The following is a 19,701-nucleotide window of genomic DNA, read 5'->3' on the forward strand; positions in this document are numbered from 1 at the left end:
TTGGCATTTTTTTAGCAAGGTTATCGAAAAATTTATCTATACTCGCCTCATGAACTACCTAAATAAGTTTAGTCTTATCAGTCCCCTCCAGTTTGGGTTCAGACATGGCTATTCAACTGAATTAGTGCTAGTTCCCTCAACTGACAAAATTAAACAAGTCATCGATTAGGGACTAAATGTAGGGGTTATATTTATTAATCTGAGAAAATTATTAGACACATTAAATCATTGCATTTTATTACATAAGCTAGAGCAATTTGGTGTTACTGGTCAACCTCTTGAACTTTTCTGTTGCTATTTGTCTAATCGCTCCATAGTTGTTCGTGTAAATGATCATTACCAATAAATTAACACTTTGACGGTCAATGACGTAAATATACGACGCCGTGAACAAGTCCGAAAATGGTCGATGGCGTATATTTACGGTGCCGTCTGTACGTTTAAAAAGCGCGCCAATTTCCTAACTTTTTCTTTTCTGTCATGTGCTGCCACTATGTGGGGATACAGGGAATTTTTTTCGCACGCCTCCCTCTCTCGATTTTCGTTGCATGGTTTATTTTAGCGCCAGTTTGCTCCGGCGCGTCTACATACTACCGCTCGCGCATTGGCGTGCGTGCAGGCGGGCGAACGTTTGAATTTTGTTTCGCGGGCGGTTTTGGCTTTTTGCGCTTGAGAAACTGATGGCTATCTCGTTCCTAATCACTCAAAGGGCGACCGCTTGTTCTTCGCTCGTTTAGTGCTAACAGGGGTGCGCATAGGAAGAATGCCGCCGTGCATGCGTTTCTATTTCTTTTCTTTCTTTTAAGACTCACAAAAACTAATTGCCCTAGCTGGTTGGCGATAAGATGAAGATTAGCGGAGGTTTGTCACACGTGTTGCTTTTTTTTATGGGCACACAACCAAAGAGTTTTCTTGAGTGCGCGCACCTACGCAGTTCGATTACGCTATGGACGTACATATTAGTGTAAGAGCAGGAACATTTGAGGCTTGCGAAATATTCTCATGTGCGGATTTTCAAAGCCTTGAACTATGTGCATAAAAATGCACCAAATTTTTAATTCTGATAAGTTTATTTCCTTTTTTATAGTTGCTATTCATGAATGAAGAGTGCATATATACCAACACAAAATATCTTTTTCTCACTTAACGTTCACCCTAGAAAAATTACGGCAAATTTTTTTCGAAATAATTCCCTAAGAAGAATCGGAATCTGCAATAAAAATAATAGACCCTGGGCGGTCACATATGCCGAAAAAAATCGACCTTCAAAGGGTTAATTACCTGTGGCGTTCCTCAAGGTTCCATCTTAGGTACGTTGCTTTTCTTATTATTTATAAATGTCTTACTCAATGTACTGACCAATTCAGAGTGCCTAATATATGCCGACGATACCACATTATACTGATCTCAGAACACACTAACCGCTCGACAAGTTGCACTCAACACTGACCTGTCTAACATCCACACGTGGTGCACCTTAAACCAACTGCATATAAATCCAGTTAAAACAATGTTTGTCCTGTTTTATAGCCCACCAAAAATAAAAGTAAGTCCCATAACAAGTTCTTTGAATTATAGACTACCAATATCTGAAAAAGTGAAATTCTTCGTGTTACCCTTGACAAACACCTAAAACACCACTGTCGTGTCAGTTCATTACTGCACAAAATGTAATTTGGTATCCATGTTGTCATCAAAACACATGCACACATTGTGCCACATATTCTTACTTCGTTATACCATGCTTATATATAGGTAGCCATTTGCATGCCGTTTGCCTACATGGGGAAAGACATATTTTACTCACCTCAAGTGTTTAGAATGCCTTCAAAACCAAGCAATAAAAGTCGTGACATTTAGAGCACTGCGCTGCTATTCCCTGCCTATTTACCAACTTTTTCGTATTCTACCCGTCCAGTATTTATTGCAATATAAGTTTTTACTTCTCATGTGTCGCTTCATTCATCTTGACATATCTACGGATATCCTTTCTTAGGGCAACATCGTTAATTCATACAACACTAGGTAGTTTGAACGGAGTAATTTCCTTTTACCCAAAATCACATCATCGCAGTTTACATTCAGACTCCGTGGTGTAACTGTTTGGAACGCAATTACTAAAGACATTAAGATTTTCTCTTCTTTGTACTCCATTAAATGAAAATTCAAAATATAATCGTTAGAAGAGCAGCTTTTTCTGTTACTTCCTTTTTTTCCCTTTTTCATTTTCTTGCAGATTTCCTTTCTATTTTTGTTTTCTTTTTCTGTGGTTGTGTTTTTTAGTATTTTCGTAGCAATTTCTACAATGTAAAATTTCTTCACGTTTGGTGTTTATATTGATGTTAAACAAACACTTTTGCATTGTACTGTTATAAATTTGCGAGTTATAAGATCTTGATATTGTGTGCTTATGCCTCTGTTAGCTTATCATATTGAAATAACCTTTCTTTATGAGCACAGTTCTTCCATTTTATTGTTTTATCTTGCAATTTTGCATGTAGTATACGATAGTCTGCAGTGTGTAATCACTTGTTGGATGCAGCCTGCAGCTGCTTTTATCATTATATTTTATGCATTGTGAAACAGAAGGTTCCCCGGACAGTTCTACTTCGGGACCTCCTAATGTACTGCTGAATATGTATGCTTGTTTTATTTTGTGCTACAAATAAATTTCAACCTTCAAATGTGGAATATTATATGCAACATGCCAAAAGGAAAGTGACACATTGTGGTTCATAGATAGCGATAAAACAGTGCAGAACTGAAGACAATGGACATTACGTGTAAATAAATTTCAATTCCATCAAGATAAACTCTCTAGGATTCATCTTATTTTTGATTGCCAGAAGCAGAGGCATGCAAAAATTTGTTATAAAAGTGGGTGCGCATTATATTTGGCTCCTCCAAAAACTGCAAAAACCCCCCAAAACAATGTGCGCATTATATTACAGGGTATGTTAGAACTGGGTTAATATTGCCAAATGAGGCAGTGGTGTAATCAGACATTTTTTTCTGGCTCTTTCTTTAACCCCTTCCGTGCCATGGACAAGCTGGGTTCGTCCATGCCTTTCTGGTAAAATCGGCTAAAGACAAGCTGGGCTTGTCAAGGCTATTTTTCATTTTTTTTGCCATTCTTACTTTCTCACTGATTATACTTTAAAGTTTCTTGTATAGTGCTTGTAAGTGTTGCTGTTGGAAAAAAATTGTCGAGATTTGATATGTATGCTTAAAATATTGTCCACACTGCTTCTTGAAAAAAATGCTACAGTAGAAAGATTGTCCTAATTTGGTCAGAATTCAGGATAATAGCGTGGCACAGAAGGAATTAATTGGACTCGCTGGATAATTTTTATCTTCAGTCAATCCCATCAAGGTCGAATTAATGGAAGATGACTGCATTTACATCATCTCCTTTTATGATACTTTCTGTCACTTCCCTAAAAATTTAATATTTGCACTCAAATTAAATTAATATTTTGTTTGTGTAAGGAAAGTGAAAGCCAGAGCTTCTGACCAAATTAAATCATACCATAAATCTAGTTCATTTAGGCATGTGGCACCCTCTAGATTGATGGCAACTCTACCATAATTGCTAGATACAATTGCCACACAGAACTGCTTGCTTTAATTTCAGTCATCATTTAATGTCACCACCTGCATCAGGAGTGATGTTGAAATTTGTCCCATTGTAGACTCCCAATGTCTGCCATGTAGGCATGTTGCTGCTCATTAGTAATGTTGCTGCAATTAGTAATGAGAGAGTTTTATGCGCAGCAAATTAAAAATTTATTTGGTCAAAAGGCCTTGGACGAATGCTAGGTGGTTGTGTAACAGTGGTATACATCCGGCCACAAAATATTAGACCATGAAATTTGAGATAAAGCTGAATATCTCCGCAACCTCACAACACAGCCTGGTATTCACATTTTGGGCCTAGACTAGAATATGCTAACAGCATTGTCATATACAATTTTCTGGCTACTGCTACAAGCTGCCCGGGAATTGAAAGTTTTCTGAGATCCCGTGGCGCATAAACATTTGTGGCCGGATGTACATGCTTTACCAAGAGAAGAGTTATCAAGAAAAGCTTGTGTGAAGCATATATGCAAGAATCAATAACCTCATGCAGTGTGACACTGAACAAAGGGCACATAACATATGAAGCAAGGCACACCTTGTTGTCATAAGAGGCTTGTTCACACTGCTCCGGTGCAGCATACAGGCTGGTGCCTACACCTTGTGTATGACCCGTGTGAGGTGCCCATGGAAACTGACGAGATAACGGCTCCTGCTGGTTACTGCGAGTGGCAAGGCCAAAGTCTCCGAGCTTCACCGACGTACCTTCCAAATTAAACAGGATGTTTTGGGGCTGCAAAGAAAAAAAGTCATCCACCAACTTTTTCTTCCAGCAGGTGAAAGACAATTAAAAACAATTGCTAAAAACATTCTCATTCAGGATATCATTGAATCCATGTTACATTACAATGACTAAGTCCTCACAATTCCAACATTTCACCATTATTCACTGCCAATATCAGAAAAATGTACCACATACCTTACCTTAACAGCAACAATAAAATTTGCACAACTGGAAGTCCGACAGACAGCATTGGCCTTGTTTCATTTTTTTCACACGGTACTGCAGGAATTAACTTAAAATGGCCCTAAACTCATTTGGGAGCTTTGAGTTTCCGGCCTGTGCTTGGTGCCTAATCACACTGCGCGCCATCATTACTACAGCACCATTATCTCTACTTCTAACAATAAATTCTGATTCTGATTCTGTGCTAGTGGTTCCGGTGATCACTCTGTATGAAGGAGAACAAATGGCCGCAGCAGCAACAATGAAAAGCAAAAAGCATTGCTGTGATGGACGGCTCTGACACACATGGGTCTACATATTGGTATGTGGAATCTCATAGAGGAAGATAAATGCTGAAAAAGGCAAACATGCGACAGTATGCTTGCCTGTCAACTGCATGTGGTACAAGCATGCATAGAGCCTACCTGCACCCATAGTACACAATTTCATTGCAATATAGCAACTATATGGACATTCCAAGCGTATTTTTGCCATCGCTGTTATGTTCCATATAAACTGCAACTGCAATAAAAAAGAGCTGCCTCAGTACAGTGTACTGTAATAGGGCAGTGGAACGACTGTACTCCTTCGGCGACTATTGCAGCAGCACTGTGATCGACGACTACGGGAAGCGCATATGGAAGCCTGCGTGGCATGTGCGCTCTAAATGCTACTTCCACAACTTCTTTCATTCAGTCACAGGCGGGACGCGCCCTTTAAGTCAAACTAACTTTTCTAGCGTCTGAAATTTAATCTTTCTCAATTTTAGCCAAAACCGTGATAAATCGATGCTTTCTTGCACTAATTAGAAAGGGTGGTGCATGCTGTGCGCACTGCAGCAGTTAATGCTTACTGGTATGTTAATAAAATTTTGCACAATGGACACATGAGACGAAAAAACGAAAAAAAAACACTGCAACAGATAATCATTACCTTCGAACTTTTATTGCATACTTCTATGGTATGACGATGCCAAGAATTTATGTACTATTACAAAGCACAACAAACAAACAAAATGTTCCAGATCAAGACAATACAGAAGTTAACATACAGAAATATACAACACAAATATACAATGATATTGTTACGTAGGAAGACACCGACGAAAAGCTATTTACAAGTATATTTACAAGGCAATACGCTGCACTTTGCCGAGAGGCAACAGCCCGCGCTAGCTTCTAATCGTCGTCGTCGTCTTCACACTGCTCGCCTTTCGTGATCGCACATATTGTGCCGTAGCACTACCCCCGGCGGCAAAAGCGCCATCCCGGAGCGACTAAAGATCGGACTCGGAAGCAGTGTAGTAGGCCTTGAGCCTACTGACGTGTACGACATCACTAGATGCCAGAGGAGAGGACGAGGTTGAACCCACAGGAGCAATTTCGTAAGTCACAGGCGTCACCTGGCGCAGCACGCGGTACGGCCCTGTGTATCGCGAAAGGAGCTTCTCTGAAAGTCCGACGTGACGAGTGGGTGACCACAGGAGCACGAGCGCACCAGGCGAAAACTGTACGTCACGATGGCGGGCGTTGTACTGGCACTGCTGAGTGGTTTGTGAGGCCGTCAGTCGAGCACGGGCAAGCTGGCGTGCATGGTCGGCGAGGGCGATGGCGTCGCGCGCATACTCGCTTGTTGAGAACGCAGCAGGAGGAAGTGCCATGTCTAAGGGCAAGGTAGGTTCGCGACCGTACAGTAGATAAAAGGGAGAAAATCCAGCGGTGTCGTGCCGGGAAGAATTGTACGCAAATGTTACGTAAGGAAGGGCAATGTCCCAGTCGTGGTGGTCCTTGGAAACGTACTTGGCCAGCATATCGGTAAGAGTACGGTTTAACCGCTCTGTCAGGCCATTGGTTTGAGGATGGTATGAGGTAGTCAGTTTGTGTTGAATGGAGCAGGAACGCACAATGTCAGCGATAACTTTCGAGAGAAAGTTTCGACCACGGTCAGTAAGGAGCTGTCGCGGGGCGCCATGAAGCAAGATAATGTCACGCAAGAGAAAGTCCGCGACGTCAGTGGCGCAACTGGTAGGGAGAGCCCGAGTGATAGCGTATCGGCTGGCGTAATCAGTCGCGACGGCTACCCATTTGTTCCCAGAGGATGACGTGGGAAAGGGACCGAGCAGGTCTAATCCAACACGAAAGAACGGTTCCACAGGGACGGTGATCGGCTGGAGATGACCGGCAGGTAGCACCTGAGGTGTTTTCCGACGCTGGCAGGGATCACAGGCAGCAACATAGCGTCGAACGGAGCGAGCGAGACCAGGCCAATAGAAGCGGCGGCGGACGCGGTCGTACGTGCGGGTTACCCCAAGATGTCCTGCAGTGAGTGCGTCATGCATCTCAAAGAGCACAGTCTGTCGTAGCTGTCTTGGCACGACAAGAAGAAGGTCAGAGCCGTCAGGGAGGAAGTTCCTTCGATACAGAATGCCGCCCTGGAGGACATATCGGCGAACGGATGCGTCGGTAGGTGTAGAACGCAGACGCTCAATAAGTGCTCGCAGCGATAGGTCTCGGTACTGCTCATCGGCGATGTTAGCGAAGGCAGACACAGAGAAAATGCCGTTGGCGCTACTACTGTCGGCGGCGTCAGGCTCGTCGACCGGGTAGCGAGACAGGCAGTCAGCGTCCTTGTGTAGTCGGCCAGATTTATAGGTGACAGTATACGAATATTCTTGGAGGCTAAGGCCCAGTGACCAAGTCTTCCTGTAGGATCTTTCAGTGAGCATAACCAGCAAAGCGCGTGATGGTCTGTGACAGCGGAAAAGGATCGGCCATATAAGTATGGGCGGAATTTCGCAACCGCCCAAACTAGGGCCAGACACTCACGCTCAGTGATGGAATAGTTGCGCTCCGCGGGTGAGAGGAGCCTGCTGACGTAAGCGATAACCCGGTCGTGGCCACGCTGGCATCAGTACGGACTTCGGTAGGCGCAGAAAGATCGAAATGGGCCAGAACGGGAGGCGTTGTGAGAATGTCGATTAGATGTGAGAATGCAGAGGCCTCGTTATCGCCCCACTGGAAAGGGGCGTCTTTTTTCAAAAGCTCGGTTAGTGGTCGTGCTATGGCGGCGAAATTTCTCACGAAACGGCGGAAGTACAAACAAAGGCCGATGAAGCTGCGCACATCCTTGACACACTTCAGAACAGGGAAGTGCGCAACAGCATGGATCTTGCCTGGGTCCGGTTGCACTCCGTTCGCGTCAACGAGATGTCCAAGGACGGTAATCTGGCGACGGCTGAATTGGCACTTGGATGCGCTGAGTTGCAGATTGGCTCGACGAAAAACGTCCAGGACTGCTGAAAGGCGCTCGAGGTGCGTAGCGAACGTTGGGGAGAATACGATAACGTCGTCCAGGTAGCACAGGCACATGGACCATTTGAATCCGTGAAGAAGGGAGTCCATCATGCATTCAAAAGTGGCAGGGGCGTTACATAGACCGAACGGCATCACTTTGAATTGATAAAGACCGTCGGGTGTGACAAAAGCAGTCTTCTCGCGGTCGAGATCGTCCACGGCAATCTGCCAGTAGCTGGAGCGAAGGTCAATAGAGGAGAAATAGCGAGCACCGTGGAGGCAGTCAAGGGCGTCATCAATCCGAGGTAGGGGATACACGTCCTTTTTGGTAACCCTATTAAGGTGCCGATAATCCACGCAAAAGCGCCATGAGCCATCCTTCTTTTTGACCAGTACTGCAGGTGACGCCCATGGACTATATGATGGTTCAATAATGTTCTGGGCAAGCATTTTGCGAACTTCTGCGTGAATAACTTGACGCTCAGCTGGTGACACTCGATACGGGCGGCGATGAATAGGAGGGGCATTGCCGGTATTAATGCGATGTTTGACAGCTGTAGTTTGGGCCAAAGGACGATCGTTAAAGTAAAAAATATCGTGGTAGGAAAACAGAACGCGGTAGAGTTCACGAGCGTGCTCGGACGGCAAGTCGGGGGCAATCATTTTCTGGAAGTCAGCGATGGTACAATTTGCCGACTGCGATGGTAGAGGAGTATCGGATGAAGTGTCGTCAACTGCAATGGATGCTACTGAGTGATCCTCGAATGAGCAAAGGTGGGCCAGAGACATCCCACGTGGCAGCACTTGTGTCGTCAAGCCAAAGTTGACCACTGGCAGGCATACGCAATTCGCCGAAATGGATAAAACTGTATGAGGTACTGTGATCCCGTGTGTAAGGAGGACGTCTTGCATAGGAACCGCGATGTAGTGACCGTCGGGGACTGGTGGGGATGACACTAGGTCAACGTAGGTCAGTGCCGAAGGTGGCAAGCGAACGAAGTCGGCGGAACTGAGGCGACTGGAGTGTGGTTCAGCAGGATCGAGAACAGGCAGGTCAAGGCGGAGAGTACTGGCGGAACAATCGATGAGAGCAGAATGTGCGGAGAGGAAGTCTAAGCCGAGGATGATGTCGTGGGGACAGTGGGCGATGACTGTGAATAGCACGATTGTTGAGCGATCGGCGAAGGAGACGCGGGCGGTACACATACCAATAACGGGGGCTGTTCCGCCATCGGCGACACGGACAACAGGCGTCGTGGCGGGCGTGATAATTTTCTTGAGCCGGTTACGAAGGTCAGCGCTCATTACGGACAAATGCGCCCCAGTGTCTATGATGGCAGCCACAGAAACACCGTCGACTTGCACGTCAAGAAGGTTCAGATGAGTGGGCAACGTCAGTAGAGGATTTGGCGGCGTAGGGAGCAATGCAGCGTCACCTCGAGGCGCTGCATCGTCTAGTTTTCCGGCTGGGAGCGGAGTCCGAAGGGAGTCGGCGAATAGGAGCGACGGGGCTGGGGAGAGCGAGATTGTCGTCGTTGGGGCGAAGGCGAACGAGAATAGGGGCGGTTCGTTGCAGGAGAAGCAGTGGCGGCATTATCGGAGCAGGCGCCATAGGGACGAGAAGGGTCACCTGGGGAGCGAGAGTAGGCAGTGTAAGTAGACCGGATCGGGGAACTCCAGCGACTGCAACAGTGCCGAGAAATGTGCCCGATTCGATGGCAGTAGAAACAAATGGGCTTGTCGTCAGCAGTGCGCCATTCAGATGGGTTGCGGAAACGTGGTGGGTAAGAAGATGCGGGACGGGGCGGAATGGAAGAAGACGGGCGGGTATCAGGGTGATGGGCCGAGCAGATGGTGTGAAGACCCATGTTTTCAAACTCCTGGCGGACAACTGCCTGGATCAGTGAGACCGTGACTGCAGATGTGTTGGTGGGACTGGAGTCGAAGGCAGCCGGATAGGCGGCCTTGATCGCACGCCGGACGATCCTGGTAACAGCAGCAGTGTTGTTGGGACGAGGAGCGTCGGCACAGGAAGATGTCGCTGGGGTGTTGGGCAGACGGGCAAACTTCTGGTCAATACATCGGCTTTTGGCGAGTTCCAGGCGGCGGCACTCTTTTATAACAGCATCCACCGTCGCTACGTTGTTGCACACGAGCAAGTTGAAGGCGTCATCGGCAATGCCTTTGAGGATGTGGGAAACCTTGTCTGACTCAGTCATGTGGGTGTCAAATTTGCGGCACAGAGCCAAGACGTCCTGAATGTACGTGACATAGGGCTCTGTTGACGTCTGCACACGGCCGGAAGGCGCCTTCTGCGCGGCAAGTTGGTGAGCGTAGGGGTTGCCGAACAAGTCTCGAAGCTGTGTCTTAAGGGAATCCCAACTGGTGAGCTCATCTTCGTGCGTGCGATACCAAACTCTAGGTGTGCCACCGAGGTAAAAAGACTACATTGGCGAGCATAATAGTAGGGTCCCACCGGTTATTGCGGCTGACGTGTTCATACAGGCTGATCCAGTCATCGACGTCTTCCCCATCTTTGCCTGAGAATACGCCAGGATCACGGGGAGCGGGGAGAGTGATGTAGGTCGTCGAAGTGGCAGCAGGAGTCGGAGCCGGCGGAGTCGGGTTGTCGTCGCCGGGAGCCATGAAGGAAGGCTCGACATACCGTCCACTGCGAAGCTCCGTGACGAGGTACAGTGAACGTCCACCTCCACCAGATATGTTACATAGGAAGACACCGACGAAAAGCTATTAACAAGTATATTTACAAGGCAACACGCTGCGCTTTGCCAAGAGGCAACAGCCCGCGCTAGCTTCTAGTCGTCGTCGTCGTCTTCACACTGCTCGCCTTTCGTGATCGCACATATTGTGCCGTAGCAATATTAGAGGCACCTTAACATGTTTGTCATGGTATGACAAAATTGGGAATGTGATACAGAAATGCACAACAGAAGTAAACATAAGTACCAGTCAAATTAATGGTTTAACATGTGTTCAATTCAGCCTGTTTAACTTCAAGTGCTTAGTTGACTTCCGCTTGGAGGTTTGGCTTTGTTCAGCCCCTTTACTAAAAAGTGCTTAAAGAAGCCAACAACATGGGGTGTCAAGCATTATGCACGTGCTTTGAAACCAACACTTAAGAGCCTAGCAGAATGAATCATCTCCAAGATATCCATTACACTCTTACTGTGCACCTTATTAGTAGAAAAACAACTTGTGAAACTATCCTCTAAGCATGTAATAAATGTAAAAAACTCAACTGAAGGGTACAACAAACCACCCTGATCTTTCAACTGCACAAATGTAGAAGCAGCCAACAAGCAGCCCTTGCTCAGTTGAGAGCAAGAGGCGTGCAATGTAATCAAGACATTTGCTCGGCAGCATGCACCTTCTTGCCACATAGCCTGAAACGTAGTATATTAATCTTGACTTGCTTCTCTTCACATGATACACGTGTTGGTGAGTTTCTGCTAGCAAAGATGTAGTCAGAACGTCTGTATTTTCCTTTGTGTACAACTTCCGTCTCCAAAATCTTTCCCTTAGTGGTATCCTTTTCTCTGTCGGTTGCCTCAGGAAGACAGTTCATCACATCATCCTCTACATTGCTGCTCGTGGCGCTTTGTGCCAAGTTGTAAAAAGAAAGACAATGAACAGTCAGTAAAAAGTGCTGCGGAGTTGGACAACTGTTGCAGCCCGACAAAAGTCTCACTATACCAAAAAAGTTCTCAACTTTATCCTGGCTAAGCTTTGAAGTTAGCAAATATTTGAATCCAACCTTTTTACTGAAGTAGTCAAGAAGCTCGAGCGTACTTGTCAGTGTTACCCTTAGTCCTTCTGCTGTTAAGTCACTTAGAAAATGCCTCTTGTCAGTCTGGCGCTCCCATGTGTTCACAAATTCAAGCATATTTTGGATCTTTCGTACACTGGTGGAATTGGTTGTCAGAGCTTCTGCTGGATACCTAGACGTCATTACAGCAATCAGCAAGTTAATTCTTCAAAAGAATTTTGCAGTAGCTTCTACGCTGCCACAGCTTCTCTCTAGTTGTGTGCAATAGAGAAAGAATGCTTGCAGAGGGCTATGTACAAAGAGCTGAAAAGCATAACCCACTCGCATTTTTTCAGAGTTGTTCGGTGCAATATGAACATTTGATATTCCAGGCATTGCTCTCAACGTGAGTGCCCTGTTGTCAAGCACAAGGCTTCCTTCACAAACCGTATGGACACCTGTCCATGAAAGTCGTGTAGAGAAGCCAGTTGCAAATATTGTCAACAGGATGAGGGAAATCAGAAAATAAAATGCAGTAACCAGAACCGGCTATTGTCAACTCGGTGTTGCTTCTTGCAGATAACTTCTTTCATTGACGCCTTTACATTAAACACTCTCCACATCTTTCTATTCCAAGACGGTGCATCACACATCATATAGTTGATAAGAAGCCCAGCTTATTCTGAGAGTATTGTGGCCTCAAGCAGAATTTTCGCAAGCAATTCACCCTTGACATTCTCATGGCTACCAAAGACACCAAGCACCTACGTCCAACGGCTAACAAGTACGAACATTACAACAAGGCCATGATGGCATGGCAAGGTCTTTTGGTCCTCGGGTGTGTATGCGCCGAAGTCGACAAAACCTTCAATTTTTTCCTCCTGTGGTCATTGAAGGATGCTTGGAGAGCTTCATTTCATCAATGACAATGCCTCCATGCCTGTGAAGTTCATCTAGTGGCACAATTCTCTATTTTAGAGTGATCAGCATTTGTTTGTTAAACCCATGACTACTCCTGCATTCAGCTGTGTGTTTCTTTATTGTCGTTCCCCTTGGAAGGGTTAGAATTGCCTGCTTTTGCATATATTTCTAAAGTTTTGGGCTACACATTTTAAGTAGTATGCACTCCACAATCCACACCTAGTTGTAGATCATCCAACGTGCACTTTTTCTCCTTGAAGCCTCAAAACACTGCCGAACAGCAAGCTGCTGCTTTGATGAGAGATGCTTAATCTTTTCGGCAAGCACTTCTATAGTCGCAGCACTATCGGCTTTCATCTATTGGCTTTCATCAGGTCTTCGCTGAGCTTCGTTATCTTTGATGCAAGACGCTTGCTTTTGCACATGCATGTTTGCAATTTCTGCAATGTTCTCTTTGGCATATATTTTGGCGACTTCCGACTCTGGCGACGTGACCAGCGAGTCAGAAGCGCTTTTCTCAAATATTTGCACGCAACGCAATGCTCCATCCTTGGTCATTCTACCAAGGCAATTTTTGCTGAAAGCGGCTTTCCACTTGTTTTCTATTTGGTGATGCAAGTGGTCTGTAAGACTGCTGGTCAAAAGGATCCCGTTGTTCACAGCAGCAGCATTACAGAGATTTAACTCTTTGGCTTGTTGAAAGCACTTGCTGTGTCCTGCACAGTTGTCAGTAATGATTCTGCCACCAGCTCACCATGCAAAAATGTCTTCGCACAAAAATCACCAGAGCTATCTTCTGTACAAAACATGGCCTGTTTGATTCTCACTGCCCCTGCGACGGTGTCAAAGGTGCATGAAGTGAAACAAACTCCTTCCGCATCATGCATATCGTGCAGAACCCACTGCTTATTAGCAGGAGTTACATTCTTGAGCATGGTGACCGTCACGGCAGAATTTACATCCCCACTTTTGTGCTCATACACACAAATCGTCTCGCAAACATCAGTAGACTCGTCTACAGTCTGACGCTCTCCAGCGCTCAAAAGCAGTACAATTTAAGCTGTCTGTTGATTTCTTCAGCCTTGCGTTTTCTCTGGTTCCTTCTTGGCAACACCTGCAAGCACGCCGGGGCATTTGTTATGGTTGTTGGCACGGCATCTGACGAAAGCGTAGGCTTTCCTCGCGGTAGACGAACTTCTTTGTTGTTGATTACATGCACATAGCCCCTCACAACTAAGTGCGGCTCTAAGTGTAGTTCAAAAACTGCACAATCCTCTTTAAGTGGTTTATCCACTCTGTGCAAGTTTCGCTGCCATAGGCTACGTCATTCAGGGTCCGCAGGTGCCTTAAGAAGCGAGGGCTTCCTTGTAGCATCCACTCGAGTGTATCCAGTGCTACATCCAGGGGTACAGCAAAGGCTCAAGCATGGCTTACCCAGTGCTGAAGCAAGGTGTCACTGTTTATACACAAACTGTGTCACAAAACATGCACAAAGTAAAGGTTTGGCTACACCAAATCTGGCGCTACATTCGCCAGCTACCGTGACAGCTCTGTCAAGGAACAGCCCCTGACGGTCGCTTCCCTGGCCTATTCAAGTACAGTCGAATCTCGTTAATTCGAACACGCTTAATTCAAATATTCGGTTTATTCGAACTGACACCACGGTTCCATCAAACTTACGTGTATTCCAATTGGTGAAAATGCCCGGTAACTCGAATGCGCAAGCATTTGCCACAGTTAATTCGAACATACTGCACTCCGACAATGCTCTCAGCAGCATTCCCAATCGCGTGACGGCACCTCCGACAAACATTCCTCTGACCTCACCATAGAGGAAGAGCTTAGGAGAGACTCCTCAAAATCATGCGTGAAGAAGAAGAAGAAAGAAAAAAAAGATGTGGCAGAAATTTGTGCACAGGCGCTTGCAGGCATGCATCACCGATTAGTTCTGTTAGTGATGGGTTAACAACTTCTGTCAGTGTTGCGGCACCGCCATGTATCCCACAGAGTCAATGTATAAGAACGGCTGAAATTTCAGATGCAAAAAAACTTTCATTGTACGATTTTCCAAACTTTCTGCCATTACCGCAGGTCTGAAACAGCATTAACCGAAGCCACCACCATTTTGATTATCGCGCCGTCTCGAGCCGGTGATCTTGCACGCAGATCCGCTGGTAGCCGTAGCCACACCGCAGCAACGCTAGGCCTAGCTACTTCAACATTTGCTGCCGCTATGTGGGGATACACGGTTTGCACGCCTCCCTTTCTTGGTTTTCGTTGAATGGTTTGTTTTAGCGCTAGTTTGCTCCCACACATCTATATACTACCACTCGTGCATTGACGTGTGCGCGGGCGGGCGGCCGTTTGGATTTTGTTTCGCGGCCGGTTTCGGTGTCTTGTGCTTGCAAAACTAATGGCTATCTCGTTCCTAATCGCTCAAAGGGCGACTGCTTGTTTTTCGCTCATTTAGTGCTCACAGGGGTGCGCATAGGAAGGATGCCGCCGTGCATGCGTTTCTATTTCTTTTCTTTCTTTCTTTTAAGACTCACGAAAACTAATTGCCCTAGCTGGTTGGCGATAAGATGAAGATTAGCGGAAGTTTGTCACACGTGTTGCTTTTTTTGATGGGCACACAACCAAGCAGTTTTCTTGAGTGCGCGCACCTACGCAGTTCGATTACGCTATGGACGTACGTATTAGTGTAATGTTGAATTCCAATGGCAGAGTTGGAGCAGCCGATGGACTCCGCGAGCGAACACTCGACAATGGCGTAGAGCAACGCCTCCAAATCCGCGAGTGGAACACAACCTGCGCCGCTGGAGCAAGGCGGAAGCGGAACTTCTATCTCAGAGTTACCCAGGATGCCTCGCGTGTTGTCATTTCCTTCCGCTGTTTGCTCCCAGCACCACCGCACCAGTCACTTGTCTCTTCAGCGCCGCTCACCTGTTGTTGTTTCAAAAGTGCGGAATGGATATCTCGGCAAGCGTGCAGCAGCTTTTGCTTCCTCGCGAGTCGTGACCAGTGGCGCCTCCCAGCAGACAAATGCGGTAAAGGAAATACGTCACGCAGAGTTCCGGTCCACTCCACCGATTTTGGCGGAGCATCTTTTTCTGCTCCACGGAGTGACTCCTGCTCTGAATCCACTCCGACTCTCTCATTGGAACACCTTACTCCTGCCCTCACTCTGTCATTGGAACAAACTTGCTCCGAAACGAGCAGAAAAACTTGCTCCGACTCCGCCATTGGAATTCAACATAAGAGAAGGAACATTTGAGGCTTGCGAAATATTCTCATGTCATCATCATCATCATCATCAGCCTGGTTACGCCCACTGCAGGGCAAAGGCCTCTCCCATACTTCTCCAACAACCCCGGTCATGTACTAATTGTGGCCATGCCGTCCCTGCAAACTTCTTAATCTCATCCGCCCACCTAACTTTCTGCCGCCCCCTGCTACGCTTCCCTTCCCTTGGGATCCAGTCCGTAACCCTTAATGACCATCGGTTATCTTCCCTCCTCATTACATGTCCTGCACATGCCCATTTCTTTTTCTTGATTTCAACTAAGATGTCATTAACTCGCGTTTGTTCCCTCACCCAATCTGCTCTTTTCTTATCCCTTAACGTTACACCTATCATTCTTCTTTCCATAGCTCGTTGTGTCGTTCTCAATTTGTGTAGAACCCTTTTCGTAAGCCTCCAGGTTTCTGCCCCGTAGGTGAGTACTGGTAAGACACAGCTATTATATACTTTTCTCTTGAGGGATAACGGCAACCTGCTGTTCATGATTTGGGAATGCCTGCCAAACGCACTCCAGCCCATTCTTATTCTTCTGATTATTTCAGTCTCATGATCCGGATCCGCCGTCACTACCTGCCCTAAGTAGATGTATTCCCTTACGACTTCCAGTGCCTCGCTGCCTATTGTAAATTGCTGTTCTCTCCTGAGACTGTTAAGCATTACTTTAGTTTTCTGCATATTAATTTTTAGACCCACTCTTCTGCTTTGCCTCTCCAGGTCAGTGAGCATGCATTGCAATTGGTCCCCTGAGTTACTAAGCAAGGCAATATCATCAGCGAATCGCAAGTTACTAAGGTATTCTCCATTAACTTTTATCCCCAATTCTTCCCAATCCAGGTCTCTGAATACCTCCTGTAAACACGTTGTGAATAGCATTGGAGATATCGTATCTCCCTGCCTGACGCCTTTCTTTATTGAGATTTTGTTGCTTGCTTTATGGAGGACTACGGTGGCTGTGGAGCCGCTATAGATATCTTCCAGTATTTTTATATATGGCTCATCTACACCCTGATTCCGTAATGCCTCCATGACTGCTGAGGTTTCGACTGAATCAAACGCTTTCTCGTAATCAATGAAAGCTATATATAAGGGTTGGTTATATTCTGCACATTTCTCTATCACTTGATTGATAGTGTGAATATGGTCTATTGTTGAGTAGCCTTTACGGAATCCTGCCTGGTCCTTTGGTTGACAGAAGTCTAAGGTGTTCCTGATTCTATTTGCAATTACCTTAGTAAATACTTTGTAGGCAACGGACAGTAAGCTGATCGGTCTATAATTTTTCAAGTCTTTGGCGTCCCCTTTCTTATGGATTAGGATTATGTTAGCGTTCTTCCAAGATTCTGGTACGCTCGAGGTCATGAGGCATTGCGTATACAGGGTGGCCAGTTTCTCTAGAACAATCTGTCCACCATCCTTCAACAAATCTGCTGTTACCTGATCCTCCCCAGCTGCCTTCCCCCTTTGCATATCTCCTAAGGCTTTCTTTACTTCTTCCGGCGTTACCTTCGGGATTTCGAATTCCTCTAGACTATTTTCTCTTCCATTATCGTCGTGGGTGCCACTGGTACTGTATAAATCTCTATAGAACTCCTCAGCCACTTGAACTATCTCATCCATATTAGTAATGATATTGCCGGCTTTGTCTCTTAACGCATACATCTGATTCTTGCCAATTCCTAGTTTCTTCTTCACTGTTTTTAGGCTTCCTCCGCTCCTGAGAGCATGTTCAATTCTATCCATATTATACTTCCTTATGTCAGCTGTCTTACGCTTGTTGATTAACTTCGAAAGTTCTGCCAGTTCTATTCTAGCTGTAGGGTTAGATGCTTTCATACATTGGCGTTTCTTGATCAGATCTTTCGTCTCCTGCGATAGTTTGCTGGTATTCTGCCTAACGGAGTTACCACCGACTTCCATTGCACACTCCTTAATGATGCCCACAAGATTGTCGTTCATTGCTTCAACACTAAGGTCCTCTTCCTGAGTTAAAGCTGAATACCTGTTCTGTAGCTTGATCTGGAATTCCTCTATTTTCCCTCTTACCGCTAACTCATTGATCGGCTTCTTATGTACCAGTTTCTTCCGTTCCCTCCTCAGGTCTAGGCTAATTCGAGTTCTTACCATCCTGTGGTCAGTGCAGCGCACCTTGCCGAGCACGTCCACATCTTGTATGATGCCAGGGTTAGCGCAGAGTATGAAGTCTATTTCATTTCTAGTCTCGCCGTTCGGGCTCCTCCACGTCCACTTTCGGCTATCCCGCTTGCGGAAGAAGGTATTCATTATCCTCATATTATTCTGTTCCGCAAACTCTACTAAGAACTCTCCCCTGCTATTCCTAGTGCCTATGCCATATTCCCCCACTGCCTTGTCTCCAGCCTGCTTCTTGCCTACCTTGGCATTAAAGTCGCCCATTAGTATAGTGTATTTAGTTTTCACTCTCCCCACCGCCGATTCCACGTCTTCATAGAAGCTTTCGACTTCCTGGTCATCATGACTGGATGTAGGGGCGTAGACCTGTACAATCTTCATTTTGTACCTCTTATTAAGTTTCACAACAAGACCTGCCACCCTCTCGTTAATGCTATAGAATTCCTGGATGTTACCAGCTATATTCTTATTAATCAGGAATCCGACTCCTAGTTCTCTTCTATCCGCTAAGCCCCGGTAGCACAGGACGTGCCCGCTATTTAGCACTGTATATGCTTCTTTCGGCCTCCTAACTTCACTGAGCCCTATTATATCCCATTTACTGCCCTCTAATTCCTCCAATAGCACTGCTAGACTCGCCTCACTAGATAACGTTCTAGCGTTAAACGTTGCCAGGTTCATATTCCAATGGCGGCCTGTCCGGAGCCAGTGATTCTTAGCACCCTCTGCTGCGTCGCAGGTCTGACCGCCGCCGTGGTCAGTTGCTTCGCAGCTGCTGGGGACTGAGGGCCGGGGTTTGATTGTTGTGTTCATAGGAGGTTGTGGCCAAGTACTGCACCAGGGTGGCCAATCCTGCTCTGGTGAGGGAGTGCGTTACCGGTTCTGGTCACCGGGATCAGGCCACACTCCAGGCCTCTTTGTGCAATTTTATCAACACGCGGATTTTTTTTTTTTTTTTAATCCGGTGGAAAATTGCCAGCACCGGGATTCGAACCACGGACCTCTTGCACGCGAGGCGGGTGTTCTACCTCTACGCCACCGCTGCACTTGTATTCCCCCTTTGTATTCCCCCTATGTGCGTATGTTCAAAGCCTCGAACTATGTGCATAAAAATGCATCAAATTTTTAATTCTGATAAGTTTATTTCCTTTTTTATTGTTGTTATTCATGAATGAAGAGTGCATATATACCAACGCAAAATATTTTTTTCTCACTTTACGATCCCCCTAGAAAAATTATGGTAATTTTTTTTAAATAAGTCCCTAAGGAGAATCGGAATCTGCAATAAAAAAAAAAAATCGACCCTGGGTTGTCGCATATGGCGAAAAAAATCGACCCTCACTCAAAGGGTTAAGGATTCTGCTGCTGCTGTGATGCACATGCGCACTGCATGTAGCTTGCTTGACACGGCAGGTCGATCTGCCCTCCTCAAGTTCTAAATATCTTGACAGTGTGCAATCCTGTATTAAAGTGTGCGGTATATTCTAGAACACTATTCGCCATGAGATGTGCGAAGTTGCCACCTGACGGGCCTTCGGAATTATGCTCAGTGTCGATCACCCCTCAAGTCGTCTGCTACCTCCAGTGCACACATGTGCGTGTACGGCATAGATTTTGTGAGAAGATGTTCTGTTCCATGATTGTGACACACATAGGTGCAGACTACAGAGGGGGGGGGGGGGGCTCCGGG

The 19,701-nt window shown here is 46.0% G+C and overlaps 1 protein-coding gene across 4 annotated transcripts in view; it reads right to left on the reverse strand.

The window, feature by feature from the left end:
• The window catches only part of LOC142565121 (eukaryotic translation initiation factor 2-alpha kinase 1-like), a 79,947-nt gene that overhangs the window by 28,348 nt on the left and 31,898 nt on the right, over positions 1 to 19,701 (reverse strand). For all 4 annotated transcript variants that reach the window (XR_012824841.1, XM_075676237.1, XM_075676235.1 and 1 more), the window contains one exon: positions 4,175 to 4,369. Coding sequence is in view for 3 of the 4 variants with exons in the window: in XM_075676237.1 (XP_075532352.1) it covers positions 4,175 to 4,369 (195 nt within the window). In the remaining variant the exon portion in view is untranslated. The remainder of the gene's footprint in view (positions 1 to 4,174; positions 4,370 to 19,701) is intronic.

Source organism: Dermacentor variabilis, chromosome 1 (assembly GCF_050947875.1).
Source record: "Dermacentor variabilis isolate Ectoservices chromosome 1, ASM5094787v1, whole genome shotgun sequence".
NCBI lineage: Eukaryota > Metazoa > Arthropoda > Arachnida > Ixodida > Ixodidae > Dermacentor > Dermacentor variabilis.